The following is a 16,989-nucleotide window of genomic DNA, read 5'->3' on the forward strand; positions in this document are numbered from 1 at the left end:
CCCATGTGCAAAGGAAATGTGTTGGGTGAACTTGGTCCAGACACACAAAGACACACAGTCTCTCTCCCCCACCCTCCCTCTAACCCCCCACTGATACCTGGAATAAAACGTGGTTGGTCTTAAAGGAGTTTTCTTTGTATCTCTCCCATGAGATCGAGGGAACTGGCTCTTTTCCTCCTTCCCCAGGAGACGGGGAGGGGGAGGAGCCTCAGCCAATAGAAGAAAGACAGGCATGGATCAGTAGCTCTGCTGTATGATTGAGAGAGCAAAGCAAGCTCTCTCCCCCCCTTCCTCCCTCAGCCAATGCAGAAAATAGAGACATTGCTCAGTAGCTTCTGACCGATTGAGCAAGTCTGGCAAAGCAAACTGTAACACAGAAGAAAGCAAAAGAGTGGGGAAAGGAAGTAGAGACAGTGAGTTGCTGGTGGATCTGTTAGGAGCCCTCCAGGTGCCGGATATGGCCCAGGTGCCAGATATTGCCTATGAGTATAATCACTAATGCCTTCCACCCAAACTAACAACAAGGACTACTGGGTACTGGAACCAACAGGCACAACCTTGAGCCCTGTCATCATAAATACATCTATGCACACACAGAATGTCAGCATAGAACTTGACTGCATGTTTCATTATGCATGGGCAGGGCTTTATTTTGTGCAGGAACGCAGTTCCGGTTGACTGGGCATGAGGGGCTGTGGCCTAATACACAAATGAGTTCCTGCTAGGCTATTTCTACAAAAAAGCCCTTTGCATGGGAATATATATCAATAGTAGAAAACATGATACATTATTTTTTCCATACCTCTCTTACGTGTCTGAATCTTTTCATTACACCTTGGTTCTCAGTACTACTTTGGGACATCTATTTAGAGCTGAAATATTTCCATGAAAGATGCTAGTAAAATTATAATGGCCATTCCCACCTTAAACTAGATGACAGGAAATAAAAGAGGGGAAAATATGCTCAAGAAACACTGAACACCATATTGTAAGATATGTTCCAATTTCCTCCCCAGATCTTTGCATTTTATTCTCCATTTCTGTTAGTTACATGGCCATTGGTTTCCACCAGGCTTGTGCATGCACCTTGATATTGTTCACAAAAAGATCTACAAATACAGAGTTTCATATGTGGGAAAGATCCCTACATTTGAAATATCATGGTGACAAACAGTTTTTGGAAAAGGTCTCATTGAACAGGATGGAGAGAACGTAAGTTATCACACAGTACCCAGCTACAAAGCGTCATAGACGTAGAATAGACTAGAACAATTTACCACAAAAGTCACAAAAAGGTAAAGAATATCTCTCTTACGCAAAATATACATTTTTAGGATATATTTGAATTCCTATTTTATATTTATTGATGTTGTTTCTCTGATAGTTTCAGTAAAAAAACTATAATATTTTACTGTTGTATTTTATTTCTCTCAATACTTAAAGTCTGAGGTAATAATGAAGTAAACAAACTAAAAAGCTCCTATAGAACTGTGGACAAAGACTGTATTTTTTAAAAAACGTTTTTCTGCAGTCACAAATCTCTTATCCAAGTCAAAACTAACAAAAATGTTGGCATGTATTCATAAAAATATAGATATGGCAAACTGAGAGGGCAAAGACTTGTAGCAAAATTCTAAGCCATCAATGTTCATGAATTACAAACTTTGCAAAAATACAGTTGTTATGAGGAAACTTATGACAGACAGCATTTACATCACTATTGTTAAAACATGTGTGCCTTTGCATGATCCACAGCATGATCTACTGTAGAGACCAGGAAGAATACATAAAGAGGTGTCTCGGCCTTTTTAAACAAAGTCTCAGAGATGATGTCTTTGAATTCGGCATCCCTTGGCATAGATGACTAAAGCTGATATTCCATGCACACACATCTTATTTACAGCTGACTCATCAATAGTGACTAATAGTTGCGTCTGCTGGCAGCAGCATTTGGAATTCATCCATAATCCTCATAACAAGCTCCACTTCCATGGAAATTGGAAGGATCTCTTCAAGGTGGAAGATGTTTATCAGGGCCCATTCAGGAGGAGCAGTCTCTTTCCAGTACAGTCCTTGGTATGGCTAAATTCCATTGTCCCTTTTTCAGCAGTCAAAAATCCATGATAAATTCTGTATAGCACTGTAGCCAATAACAGCAGCACCAGATATTAATTCCTTTGCTAAAAGCTGTTTGCATATTATATACAATATATTAATCTAAATCTACCAAAGTTCTTGACCAAAACTAAAGCAATGTACATCTCTAAATATCAGAAATGTAAACTCTGATAAATACATTTTTGTACAAGAAATTTTAACATGCGGCTCATGCTGGAAGGCTAAACTATATACAGAACATTTTACATGGTTCCTTACAAAAATAAACATATGACAATTAGGGATTTTTCAACAATCTCAAGGATCTCTTATGGCATTGATTTTCTTCCACTTATATTTCTAAGGTTCTATATTGTTGGGTGTTTTTCTTCACCAGCCCAAAACATCATATTTGTGACTGCATTTGTGACAATGCTTAAATAAGGCTTTTTTCCTATTATAAAGAAAAAGCCAGTGTGAAGAATAAAGACATAAGAATGAATGCAGATTGCTAAGGAGTGGGACTGAAACAAGTAATCCCACTGAAATGGCAAAATCATTGCTATATCCCACATCTGGAAAAATGTCAATGTGCCCACTAAAGCAGGGGTGGCCAACGGTAGCTCTCCAGATGTTTTTTGCCTATAACTCCCATCAGCCCCAGCCACTGGCCATGCTGGCTGCGGCTGATGGGAGTTGTAGGCAAAAACATCTGGAGAGCTACCGTTGGCCACCCCTGCACTAAAGAATATCTGCTTATACTTGAGATATGCATAGATACATATATAAAAAAGTAGAGGAGAAAGGAAATGTGTTCAGCAGCTTGTTGTATATGAAAGGAACATTTTTGAAGAAGGCAACAGTGCATTGTGGACACAGATGGAAAATACAGACAGGTAGCTGGACAGACAGAAACAACATATAGGACAAAGCACTGAAAAATAAAACACTGACTACAAAAATATGAAAGCTTGAGTGTTAGAGGTTTAAGGCTGGTTAAAAACCCCTTTTGAAATCTACTGCCTCCTTATAGCTATAAGAAAAAATAAAACTCCAGTAAACTTTCTTAACATATTGCCTCTGAAAATGTTGAAGAACCCTGGGAAGAGAAATGTCTATAGGACCAAGCAGCACTTGCTAGCTTAAAATTGCAAGCCTGGATGTTGTTTACCTTTCTTTCATGTTTTGTGCCTTCCCAAGCCATTATGAATGAGATCTGGCCTCTGCTTGCGTGTAACCAGTAATGACAACCTCTTTGCAGTTATCTGTGTGTAAACAACCGAAAACATTCAGAACTCTGATACATCCCTCTAGAACCAAAGTTAACAAATCAAGAAATAACATTATTGAAAGTGAAAATAAATAAAAATTACAACCATCAAAAAGATCCACAAGAAACAACCCAATCCCACATGCAGACCCATTGATCATAGCTTTCATTTCACCAGAATGGTACAATGCAAACAAACAAACACACACACACACACACAAAACCCCCAAAACTCCAAACCCTTACAACCCAGAACCATTTGTGGTCCTGGTAATCTGCAAGACATATTTCAGAGGATGGAGATAATATGGCCCATGCAAATGATCAAAATGAAGTCACACTATATGCAATCAAGATGAGATTCTAGACATCTTCAGAATGGGTTAGAATCACAAAAAATGAAGATTCAATGGAGTGGTTATCAGTTGGAAGCACGTTGGTTTAATTATCTCTCCCTGAAAATGTGTGTGTGATTATTTATACTGGCCAGTGAAGTTCATTAGTTATCCTTTTATTGCCATCGTAAAGTAGATTAAAAACAGATGAGAGGAAACAGCACTACTTTAGAGAATATTTTAAAACCAAATAAGGATCTTCAGCTATCCCAGTGGCATTGCTTGTTACTGGCAAATTATTGCATGCAAGATTTATACTAATATTAGTGGAAACTACAGTTAAATCTATACTTATTTCCATAAGGTGATAAACAATGCTTCAGTTAACATTATGTAGCCGACTGATGCCGTCTGGTTTACAAGAGAGATGGGATGGGAGATCGAGAGCGTCTTAGAGGACAAGGTGAGTTGTATGGTGATGTTACTGGAGACAGTCTCAGAGCATTGCCTGCCATGCCAGCTATGTTGTTTAAACTTCGAGACTTTTCATATCCTTTTATGAGAAAATGCATACATCAGTTGAATTCAGCCAGGTAATAGACAAATAATACAATGCAATGTAATCAAACATGCTTCTTAATTTCTAAGAGAACAAGAATGTATATAATAGGTGGGGAAAAGTAAAATAGTGCCATCTTTATTACTGACACTAAATGCAGATTTCTTCAACACTTCATTTTCTTTCATGCTTTGGCGGGGAGGAAGGGGCATAAATAAAATCAAATAAATAAATGTCAAGTGGCTTGAGTAGAGTTCCAGAAAATGCACACAGAGAACTTATAAGACCTTCTGTAGTGCATTTAAGCGTTATAGCTTAGATAGATGGAAAAGATGTCTGAAAGACATATTTGGAGTTGGAACCAATTCCTAATATTCCTTCAAATTATAGAATATTTCCTAGCTAATCGTACAAACCTGTTTTGTTATAATAAAGGTAGAATATTTTGTATTGTTTAAAATCTCCATCTTAGAATTAAATAGCTGAGACTGTATTTCATACTATTCAAAGTATATTTGCAATATTATTTTTTACAATTTACAGTTCAGGATTTACAATTCATTAAAATGTGCAAATTATTTTACAGCTTTTTAATGTTCTACAGTAAGTATGATTTGCAATACGTATTCATTATTACTAATGAAAGACACAGCATGACTATTTGTAATCCCAAAGTAGCTGGAATTTACATATTTTCATGTTAAACAATATTACTAGCCACTAGCATCAAATCATGTACCTGCAGAAGTTAATTCTCACAGATACTGTGAAACAACATTTCAGTCTAGCCACTTTTTCAAGAAAGACAGAACTATTTCAAGTGATCAGTGGATGCTGTACTTAAGCAACAGATATATTCTTATTTAACGTCAATCTGTGTTACATACTTACTTGAAGGCTACAGTTCTAATAACACACTATATAACTGGAGGACTGTATGATAATCCCATTGGCCCCATTGTAAGCAAGTCTTCTGGGGAGCAATCATTGATTTTCATGAGGTTTACACACAAAAGCTGTGCTTAACAGAAGCACTATACAATGGTAAGAGAATGAGGCAGAAATCAGCCAGTGATTCTAAAACTGTGAGGCCAGCCCCTTTGAGCTGCACAACACCAGGAGGGGAAGTTTGACATTCCAGGAAGATAGAGGAATGTGAGATAAATGGTCCCTTCTGCCCACAAGTAGCCAAGACATGGATAAGTTAAATGGTCCCTAATAGAGATTCTTGTTGATCTATGTAGGATTTGTGAGGATGACCACTCTGCAATTTGTCATTGTATCTATCTGCTCTGAGAATAGCTGTTCTTTTTTGGGGGGGGATGATGCTTCTTTGTGTGTGGTTATAGGAAGGGACAAAGAAAGCTATATCCCTCTTGCAGACCACTGATTAGAATTCCAGTACACAGATCCTTGCACTCAGCAGGCTGTATGCACACAACTGGGAGCTAGGATCTGTGCATTCTCACCCGTGGAACAGATGGTTAGGTTCTGAGCTGAGCTTATGATAACAGGGAGGTTATGCTGAAAAAGTAAGAGAAATATTGGCACATAATTGTTTGCAATTCAAGATTTCAAATTCAGCTTGTCCTCAATGAATGTTTCAAAAGAATTAGGCTTTCTACAAAGGATAACTAATTGATTTTATATGCAGTAATACAATTACTAATTTTCATACTTTATATATATATATGCGTGTGTGCGCGTATGCACCATTTGAGGCAGGTGCAGACAGACACAAATGACTTTATTTAGCCTTTGCAGATAATTTAAAATGTGGGTATAATGAACAAACCTGCTAGCCTCCTCCTTACTCCTTATCTTCTGCATTTGATCCTACACACATACAAACTTTGTATTCCTACAACACTGCAAGATACAGATAATGCAGAAAGCACCCACTCTTAAACTGCTAATATTTTATTTTTTTAATTTATTTATCAAATTTATATCCTGCCCTCCCCTAAATGGCTCAGGGCAGCTAACAACAGTTAAAAATCAAATAGAATATTAAAAACAATATACAATAAAATCAATTCCACATATTTTAACCATAAAATCCAAGATACACATCCATGTTTCTGAATATTTATATTTATCCAGTAGGATTGTCAGTGCTGTGGGACATTTGCTACCTCCCCTTAACTGTTGAAGACAAGCTTAAATAGTTCAGTCTTACAGGCCCGGTGGAACTGTGGCAAGTCCCACAGGGCCCTGATGTTTTGGGGGAGGGCATTCCACAGAGCGGGGGCTATTGTCAAAAATGGTCTGGCTCTAGTGGTGGATGATCAAACTTCTTTCAGTCTGGGAATCTGAAGGAGATTTTGGGACCCTGAATGTACTGCTCTCTGGGGCACATATAGGGAAAGGCGGTCCCAAAGGTAGACAGGTCTCAGGCCATATAGGGCTTCAAAGGTTATGACCAGCACCTTGAAACGAATCTGGAATACCTCAGGCAACCAGTGTAACTTTTTCATCACAGGTTGGATGTGCTCTCATACAGGTAGTTCCAATAACAACCTGGCTGTTGCATTTTGCACCAGTTGCAGCCTCCAGAGTTGAGTCAAGAGCAGCCCCATGTAGAGGTTGTATCCATGGAGGCTCCTTGCAGAGCCACAAATCAAGCCTTCAAGTAAGTGACCTAGTATATAAAAGATGGGTGAATGGCTCAGGGCTGCCTTGTAAAACATCTAAGGTCATATGGCCCTAAAGCATATAGCTGGTCATTGGGGACAGATTCAAAGCAGAACAACCCATTAAACAAATTTCTGTTGGTTAAAACTATGCAGATTAATAGTTACACAGGCTATCTATGTATGTGATGACATGTGTGTGTGTGTGATGAAAACTGAGCCCAACTTAAAAGTTTAGTTGCTAGTATATAATTAGAAATTAATCCAATAAATGATTTCACATCTTGCTATTTACCCTACATATTTTTTCTTTGCAAAGCAGATATTAGATTATTTCATTCTTCTGTTGCCTTTATGGAACAGAAATGTTAAAGTAGACTCATCTATTTTGTATTAAATTGATAAAAGGTTAAAAGACTTCATTACAGTTTAATACATCTCAGTACAAATATACAAATCTTGTAGATATTTTTAAAAACCCATGTTTTAGTAACTTTTTAAATTAGTACAAGATCTACATGGCCTAGTCTGTTGACTCCAAAGCCAAAAGAAAAATTACTGCTGATCTAAATAGAAAAAAATTACAGCACAGAGTCCTGCAGCTTCATTGGTGTTTCCCATATCAAAATATGAAATACGGATGACATATCTATGAGTTGTATTGAAAGAAGCACCAACAAAAGCTATTTGATGATGCAGATCTTTTCCCCTTTCCTTATTTTCGCACTTCATAAGACCTCAGAAAAGATGGATACCATGAGTCACAGGACTAACATGGACATAAAACCATGATGGCTGAGAGCAGCAATAAGTGAGACTAGGGCAAAACTGCCCCCATCTTCTTCTGCTGGTGTTGCTTCTGTTGACATAAGAGCAAAGTATAGATAATTTCACCTGGCTCCCCCTCCTCACTGCAGCACCCAGGTCACATTACTTTTTGTCCATGTGGGTGCTGCATCAGCTTTTCAGAGGTCTCAAGGACTGCTACAGGAAGGGGACAGGAAAGATCTGTATCTGCAAATGCCCTTGAACTCATGCTTCTTTGAGTCCAGCCTTATAGACGCACACGCATGGTAAATCCAAATGGACAGGATCTTGTTAACACACGTAGGTGGGTATTTAAAGACACAGATAAGTCATCCACACTTTACAGGCTTGCTGAGAGAAACACTGTTTTACCTGAGTATGTTTGCCTGCCCTCAGACTCTTGGTCTTTGGAACTGGAATCTCACTTTTCAATTCTATTGTCCTCAAAAAAAATCATGGAATTTTACTTCGTGTTATACGTTATTTTATGAGGCCTAAATCAAACAGATTCCAAGTGTCATCATCAGAAGCAGACTTTGGAAGCAGTTGCATTACTACACTAATGGAATTAAAGATATTGCAAAGAATTATTATTTGAGTGATCTAATGAACATGGCTTAAATTACAGTTATCATTGTACAGGACAGACAAATGAAGCCATGAATGAAACAACTATTAGAACCAACACTGACATATTTGAGGTGGACTGATGGATCAAGGATGCTTTAAAAATAAAAAGGAAAAAAGAGTAGCCGCAAGAATGGGACAACAAATGAAAGAAGGGTTAAATAGATTGATCTGGATGTTGTATTTTCCATAGAGCATTTATTCACATCTGTTTCATTCCAGGCTTGCTTATTCAGTAGAACAGTGCTGAGTGAACTTTTATAGTCTAATGAAAGAGTTCATACCTTTCCTGATCCCTCCATCAGTAGCACACGAGTAATCACCTGCTGTCAGTAGGAAACATGTTCCCCCTCTTCTGTTTTTGTCTCTGGTACTAGAGCGCCTCATTGGTGGGAGCCTTTCCACAGGTGAGAGTGGCTGCTCACTTTCTGCACTGTCTTCACCTGATAACACTGGTCAAAGTACCATGTCCATTTATATCAGATAGCCGGTGAGTAAATGAAACATCACAAAAGAAAACTTACACTGAATAGATGATAGACCTACTTCTTGGATACCAATATGCCCCAAAAGGGTGCAAGGACATGATATGGAAAAGTAGCTACAGAAATGCAGCAAAGTTGTAAATCAATATTATGAAAAAAGAACTTCTGTAATTCATTTTGCTTTTTTTTTTTTTTAGGCTGCTACAAGTATTTTTGAAAATACTTTGATTCCTCTTTGTATCTTCAGGACTTTAAGAAAGTTAGATTTGCCACCTTTGGCTGTTTTGGTTGGTGTTGTTTTTTAATTAATTAAAACAAAGTTCTTTCCTGAGAGTCAGCAATAAAAATTTTAGTAATTCATATTCAGTGTTAATATATTCTTATGCTATAACAAAGGAATCCTAATACCGTACTTCAGTGTTTCCCATTTGCAGGATCATGACCCGGTACTGAGCCACGGAAGCCTCACTACCGGGTCACAAGAGAAGCCAAAGCTAGCCCTGCCCCCAGCAAAGCTAGCCTCACCCCATCTCTGTGTTGTGCAGAGAGGAGCTGGGCTGCCTCTCCTTCCTTCTCCCCCGCTCCCAGTGTTTGAGAGAAAAACTGGCATCCATTGGCACTTTAGACCCATGAAGTGTTCTTCAAGGTTTGAGCTTTCATGTGCCTTGCAGTATGTTCTTTTGGGGAGATTTCCCCAGGAGGCCTGGGCGGCAAAGAAGGGCGTGTGTGTTTTTTTCAGCTGGGAGGGGTGGGGAGTGGGCATTCCAGTAGCTGTTTTTTTTACCAAATGACCCCAGGGCAGAATTTTTGCTGGCTGGAGTCATCTGATGGTGAGGAAGGCTTTTTTTTCTTTGCCCCCCCTTCCTTCTTTCTTTCCCTGCAAGTGATGCTCTGTCTGTATTCTTAGTGCTGGGGAAGGGGGGAGAAGCAACAGTGGGAAGGCTACTACTGCCCTGGCCTCACTGGTGGACATTCTGGTGCTTTTTGGGCATTGTATGAGGGTATTTTGGACTGAATAGTCCACTGGCCTGATCCAACATGGCTCCTCTTATTATGTTCTTTCTTTCCATGTCTTTCTTTTCCTTTCCTTCCATTTCATTCTTTCCCTTTCTCTTTCTTTCTTTCCTTCCATTTTTGCTGGATGAAACTTTTCTGTTCATCATACTGTTGTTGCAGACATAGAAGCTCTGCCAATGAAAAGTTGGCACCCCCAGTTGTAGCCACATGGCCTTCTATGAGATTTCTGTGTGTGAGAGTAAGAGGTGTGGGGCAGAAAGAGATTATTGGAGATTACTGCAGTATATCTCATCAGCACTGGAAGAGATGGTACTATGAACTTGGCACCATTTTACTGGTTCTGCTTTTAACAGCTGTCTGACACCAAAATTAAACTCCTCCTGTAGATATTAAAAAGGATGAAAGTAGTTCACTGGGATAACTGCAGAAAAGCTTGTATGAACTTCATATAACTTGAAATTAATTCGTTAATTGCAGTACAATTCTCTGCTACCTTTCACAGCAATTTCCCAGTGTTTCAACCAAAAAAAAAGTATGCAAAATAGCTGTCAAAAGATGTTCTTGAAACCAAGCAAGCTTGGTTGTAGCTTGAGGCAGGGTTCCAGCAGTAGCAGCTGAAGGAAGGGACTACTAAATGTGTCAGCATATTTTGAGGTAGAGCAATTGCCAGGGCCCAGTGTGGGTGGTACACAGTGCTGGCATTCCTGATGGCAGTGGCAACAGCACTCCCAACTGCATACACTGGCCAGTGCTGTTGAGGAAGAGATGTGTAGGTGGTGCAGGCAACTGAACATGGGCATTAGGAGTGCTTGCAAGTTGGAGAAAAATACACAGATAGGTGCATGCAGGTGTGGGGGTGAAAAGAGAGGACCGCCCACGTTCCACCCCCGTTTTGGTTCAGCATGAGTTTCAGAGAGATTTTTCTGAAAATGAATTTACTTCCAAAGAAGAGGCAGGTTTGGGAGAGTGCCCTGGAAGTGACATCACAGGAAAAGGTGGAGTTTTGGTTCAGTGTGTCCCGTAAATGACATCACTTGGTCCTTGACACCACAGGAAATGATATAATTTCTGTCTCCTGGCTCCACCCCCAAATTTTAGTGGGCCACGAAGGAGAAGTGTAAAAATAACTGGGCCACAGGAAAGAAAAGTTTGGGAAACCCTGCCCTACTTGAATTATGCTAATTCTTCAGTGAAGACTACCAATTACTATATGAGCATACCACGTTTTTTTGTAAAGGTTGCCATACTGTGATAATGATTAATTCAATGATCACCCCTACAAAGCATTACACAGTTTAATTTCTAGCTGTTTTCTTCTCTGGTATGATTCCTAGCAGCACCCACTCAACAGTCAGTTGGGTCTGCCTATCCCCTTCCGTTATGGACAAAATAAGTAAGATGAGCTGTATTTCTTTAAGGTTCTGTCCATCAAAAATGAACAAGGCATGGCCTATAGTGATGGATATTTATTTAACATCAAATTCTTTAAAGTTATCTATGCCTTTTGATTAACCTCATTATCTACCAATGAATGTGTCTTGCACTGTCTTGTTTAATTGTCTTCTGTATTTTGTAATCTGCCCTGAATACTAGTGAGTAAGGAAGCTATAAATGAAGTAAATAAATATATATATTTTAAAAAATCTGAGATATAAAAATGCTTCTAATAATTATTCTCCCTTCTGAGGTGATACACATATGACTTGAAGAAGAATGCATAGTCATTTTTGGATGTGCTGGTTAAGTGTTGCAGAAACAAGCTATATTCCGCCACTATCCATTTTTCCCCTTTTCCTGACATTTTAAAAAATAGTACTTTAAAAAAACCTTGGTGAATCCTTTTTTCATAATGACTATATTTGACAGACTTTGATAGGGTTTTAGCTTAATGACTGCAGTAAGAAGAAATTAAACACAAATGTCTAATTTTTAAAAAGCCAAATCACTGAGTAGGCCTGTTTAGCATTGCACTGTTTTTGTTCTAAACAACTTTATATAAAATGAAATAATAAGAGATTTGTTTCCAAGCAAACTGACTTTTAGTCTAGACTTAAATCTAAGTTTATGAGCAGTCCAGAAGAAAAGGTTTAAATATTGTGAGGAAAATATAGAATTACTACAAAAGAATACTACCATTTTCCTTGCTAATGACATACTCCATTTCAAACACTGTGGTTTCAGGAGATCAGAAATTATTATATGAAAGCATGTTAACATGCTATTCCATTAAAATAAATGTTGTACTTAAAACCTTAAAGAGTACTCTTAGGCATTGTTTGTAGTCTAGATTAACCACTCATGTTTAAATTAATGTATTTCTTCTAGTATTTCAAGTCACCAGTTGGCATTGGCAAAGCAGACAGAGGAGACAAATATCACACAAGAACAGCATGAAAGTTAACAGAGTGATGTACAGACTGCTCTGTAGTCACAAGCATGCAGAAAACAAAACATCTGTATAAAAGCAACAGGCAAAATTAATAGTAGGTGCCATTGGTAAAATTCAAAAACTGAAAAGAAAGATGAAAAATAAAAAGCTTCGCATTCACAACAAACTAAGCACCACTAAAACCAGTGATGAACAGTTCTGGGAACATCATCCTTATGCAATAGCTACTTTAATATACAAGACTGACATACACAAACAGTTAGTGAAGGGAGAGGTGTGTGAACTACATCCTCTAGCTGCAGAAAGACTGAATACTTTCTGATGCTTTGTACTGCCAAACATACCAGACATGCATTTGGGGTTTTATCCTACCTGATTTATTGTGTTCCATCAGCCGGTTATCTTTGCCCAGGCACATTTCCCCCTGTGTGCTATTGCAGGCCATATTCAAGTCTGTCTTGCAAAATGTAGGGGAACTTGCCTGAGGAGCGGGTGGGATGTGCTTCTTTCTCTTTCTTGGAAGCTTCTGCTTTGCCATGGCCAGAGAATAGTACATTCCAAAATTGTTGACAATAACAGGCACAGGCATAGCTATGGTCAGCACCCCAGCCAAAGCACACAGAGCACCCACTAGCATACCTGACCATGTCTTTGGATACATATCTCCATACCCAAGAGTGGTCATAGTGACCACAGCCCACCAGAAACCAATGGGGATGTTTTTAAACTCTGTGTGTGCACTAGCAGATGGGTCATTGGGTTTGGCTCCTATTCGCTCCGCATAGTATATCATGGTGGCAAATATCAACACTCCTAATGCCAAAAATATTATCAGCAGCAAAAACTCATTGGTGCTTGCTCGTAATGTGTGACCCAGCACCCTGAGGCCTACAAAATGTCGTGTGAGCTTGAAGATTCGCAGAATTCTCACAAACCTCACCACCCTGAGGAAACCAAGCACATCTTTAGCAGCTTTAGAGGAGAGCCCACTAAGGCCCACTTCTAGATAGAAGGGCAAGATTGCCACAAAGTCAATGATATTCAAGAGGTTTTTGATGAATTCAATTTTGTTGGGTGAAAACACAACACGAACTAAAAATTCGAACGTAAACCACACCACACAGACTCCTTCAACATATGTCAGAGCAGGATCTGTCTCAATTTCATACTGCAGAACCACCTCGGTGCCGTTGATAGCAGGGTCTGTTTTATTTATGATGGTATTGAATGCTTCATGAGTTTCCAGACAAAAGGTTGTGATAGAAAGGAGAATGAAGAATAAAGAGGCAAAAGCAATGAACTGCAAAGAAAAGAAAAGAAAAATTAATCAGAACCAGTAGTTTAAAAAGCTGTAATAATCAGCATCATGTAGTTTAAGTGATATTAAAGTTTTTACTGCAAAGATTCTCTCTGTTCTTAATACTTACATAGTGCCACTAATGTACATGACTTTTTATAAAGCATAAAATTGGACCAGTTTATATAACTCCTTGCAGAAAGGAATCAGAGGGCTGCTGCTATAGACCAGCCGTCATTAAGCGTGGCATTTGTCTTGTGGAAATCCACAGGGCTCAGTTTTATCCCACATCCTATTTAATCTTTATGTAAAGTCCTTAGGAAAAAGCATTCATGATTTCAGAGTAGGTTGTCAACAATATGATAACTCAGCTCAACATTTCTTTATCCAAGCAGCCTGTAGAGGTCCTGAAGCACTGCCTGATTACTGTGGTTAAATGTCTAAGGAAAAACAAGTTGAAATGGAATTCTGACAAGACCCAAGGTAAATCATGAAGGTGTTCCTGAGGTACCCTGTGTTGGTTATAACCTCTTCTATCTTTAATACGAAAGAGAATGGACTGAACACATTCAGAGAACAATGCCAGAATGGAGAGAACACCAATAACTGCCAGATTACTTTGGACTGCTACTTTTTTGACAGGTTTCCTAAACTTATATGAGGGTCAAGCATGCGGTTTCAATGACGAGTCAAGTTTGATACAAAACTACGTTTATTGATAGACGGATACTTTCAGTGTAACAGATTCTTGAGAGTGATGCTAAAGATACATTGATACAATACTTTTAAGGCTTACTTCAAAAGGATTCCAAAAGGTGGGGGCGAGGGATGCACTCTCACACATAAACTATCATAAATGTCTACATTCTTATGGCATTATCAGGACTCCATCCTTGCTTTTCCCAGATGTGTCACACTCCCTAACAGGAATGTATGGGAAGGTACTGATCACTCTTTCTCAAGTTAGTTTCGTTTCTCTCTACTTCTGCTTTGCAAGCAATAAAGTAGGAAGGGGGAGGGGAAAGAATAACAGAGCTAACAGCTAACATGATATTTCACAGACCAGCTTTATGGAGGACCCTAAAACAATCAATTACCAATGGAATGTTACCATGCTTGACATACTGCCCCCCTTAACATCAACATTGGGTTTTTTGAGGGAATGCTTTATAAAACTTGTTTATCAAATCAGGGGCTAAGACATTTTGTTCTGCTACCCATTCATTTTGGCTGGCCGGGAAATGTTTCCACTTAATCAGATAGTACAACACTCCATGTTTCACTTTAGCATCTAAAATTTCTTGTACTTCATGATGACTCTGGTTCCCAATCTGGATAGGTTGTGGAGCTGGCGGTCGAGAGTGCCAAAGAGTACCACCCTGGTCTCTTCGCAAAAGACTGCAATGAAAGACAGGGTGTATTTTACTAAACATCTTGGGTAACTCCAGTTCTACTGTCACTTTATTGATTGCCCTTTTGATTTTGAATGGACCCAGAAATCTATAAGCCAGCTTCTTTGAAGGCTGATTCAGCGGGAGGTCTTTTGTTGACACAAACACAGAATCACCCACTTTGAAATCCCACACGGGCACATGGGATTTATCATATTGTTTTTTATAAGTTTCCTTGGCCAGTTCTAGATTCTCTTGGATCCCCTTCCAGCTGCCCCCCAATTTGCCGCACCATTGCTCGAAAGAGGTGGGGTTCCGGGCTCGCTCTCCCCCCAGCAACAAGGGGACAGGCTTGCCTTCGTATCCATTTACAATCCGAAACGGGGAAGCTTTGGTTGAGCTATGCACACTGTTGTTGTAACCATATTCGGCAAACGGCAAGAGGTCCACCCAATTAGACTGTTGGTAGTTCACATAACACCGTAACTACTGTTCTAAAAGCGCGTTCACCCGTTCCGTTTGTCTGTCCGTCTGTGGATGGTATGCTGAGCTCAACCCCTGTTCTATACCCATCAGTTTGCAAAACTCCTGCCAAAAGTTGGCAACGAACTGTGGGCCTCTGTCACTAATGATCTTATCGTGGAATGAGTGGAGTTTCACAATATGGTGGAAAAACAAATAAGCTAGCCTCTTAGCGGATGGCAATTGTGCACAAGGAATGAAGTGCGCCTGTTTGGAAAAGGTGTCCACTACTACCAGAATGATGGTCTTCCCTTGCGAGACTGGTAGTTCAACTATGAAATCCATTGACACTACTGACCAAGGATTTGTGGCTGTTTCTAGAGACTTCAACAACCCAGGGGGCTTTCCCCCTCTTCTCTTAGCCATTAAGCAAATGGGGCAAGAAGCCACGAACTCAAAAACGTCCTTTTTCATAGAGGGCCACCAGAACTGCCTGTTAATTAGGTGCAGTGTCTTCACATACCCAAAGTGCCCGGCCAACTTGTTGGAATGGCAAAAAGGCAGGACCTCTGAACGGAGGCTCTTAGGGACATAGAGTTTGCCATCTTTATGCCAGAACCCATCCTCTCCCTTTTGTACTTCCCCTGGGTGGTCTTCCCTTTCCTTTTCGGTCTTCATGGCTAGTCGTTTCCCACACACACACACACTTCTCCATCTGCAGATTCTGCCTTGCTTTGGACCATGTGGTTACCATGGCGGCTACTTGAGAGGGGTAGATCAGGGAGTCCACTACCTCCTCTTTCTGGCTATTGTGCTGAGGGAGGTGTGAAAGGGCGTCTGCCAAGAAATTTTTTTCCCCCAGGATGTGCTTCAGCATGAAATCGAATTTAGAGAAAAACCCCGCCCACCTAATTTGCTTTTCAGTGAGTTTACGGCGGCTGGTGAGCGCCTCCAAATTTTTGTGATCGGTCCAAATTTCAAATGGCAGTTTGGCGCCTTCCAGCCAGGACCTCCATGTTTTTAAAGCATAGGTCACAGCAAAAGCCTCTTTATCCCACACTGACCAATTTCTCTGCTCCAGGGAAAATTTCTTAGAAATATAGGCACAGGGTTTCAGCCTCCCCTCCTCATCCCTTTGCATGAAGATGGCCCCGACAGCGACGTCGGAAGTGTCACATTGCGCAATGAAAGGCTTTAATTCATTGGGGTGGCTTAAGACTGGCTCGCTTGTGAACAGCCTTTTGAGCTTCCTGACATTTCGGCGTCCAATTTAGCTTTGCTCCCGATTTTTTGGAGTCTGGACCCTTCCCCTTTGTTTTCAATAACTCAGTGAGGGGCAACATTATTTGGGCGAACCCCTGTATGAAGGTACGGTAAAAATTTGTGACCCCGAGGAACGATTGGAGCTGTCTACATGTCCTTGGGGGAGCCCAATCTAATACCGCTTGAACCTTACTTGGGTCCATAGCCACCCCTGCCTGGATACCCTGAAACCCAAATAGTCAAGTTTGGTTTTGTGGAACTCACATTTTGACAACTTAGCATACAACTTATGCTTTAGCAGTGTGCTGAGGACCTCCCTCACTAGTTTCACATGCGATTGGAGGTCTTGTGAATAGA

General features: G+C 39.9%; 1 protein-coding gene across 12 annotated transcripts in view; it reads right to left on the reverse strand.

The window, feature by feature from the left end:
• Positions 1–998: 998 nt before the first annotated feature.
• Positions 999–16,989, reverse strand: part of KCNC2 (potassium voltage-gated channel subfamily C member 2) — a 121,163-nt gene continuing 105,172 nt past the window's right edge. For 4 of the 12 annotated variants that reach the window (XM_060245088.1, XM_060245091.1, XM_060245092.1 and 1 more), the window contains exons 3-5: positions 12,592–13,519; positions 8,613–8,780; positions 3,160–4,255 (exon numbers count right to left, since the gene is read on the reverse strand). In XM_060245088.1, coding sequence (XP_060101071.1) covers positions 4,119–4,255; positions 8,613–8,780; positions 12,592–13,519 — 1,233 coding nt within the window. In that variant the 3' untranslated portion in view covers positions 3,160–4,118. Of the gene's footprint in view, positions 2,141–3,159; positions 4,256–8,612; positions 8,781–12,591; positions 13,520–16,989 lie in introns of those variants that run through there. The other 8 variants (XM_060245094.1, XR_009555741.1, XM_060245087.1 and 5 more) reach the window with 8 other exon arrangements.

This window comes from Heteronotia binoei, chromosome 8 (assembly GCF_032191835.1).
Source record: "Heteronotia binoei isolate CCM8104 ecotype False Entrance Well chromosome 8, APGP_CSIRO_Hbin_v1, whole genome shotgun sequence".
Taxonomy (NCBI): domain Eukaryota; kingdom Metazoa; phylum Chordata; class Lepidosauria; order Squamata; family Gekkonidae; genus Heteronotia; species Heteronotia binoei.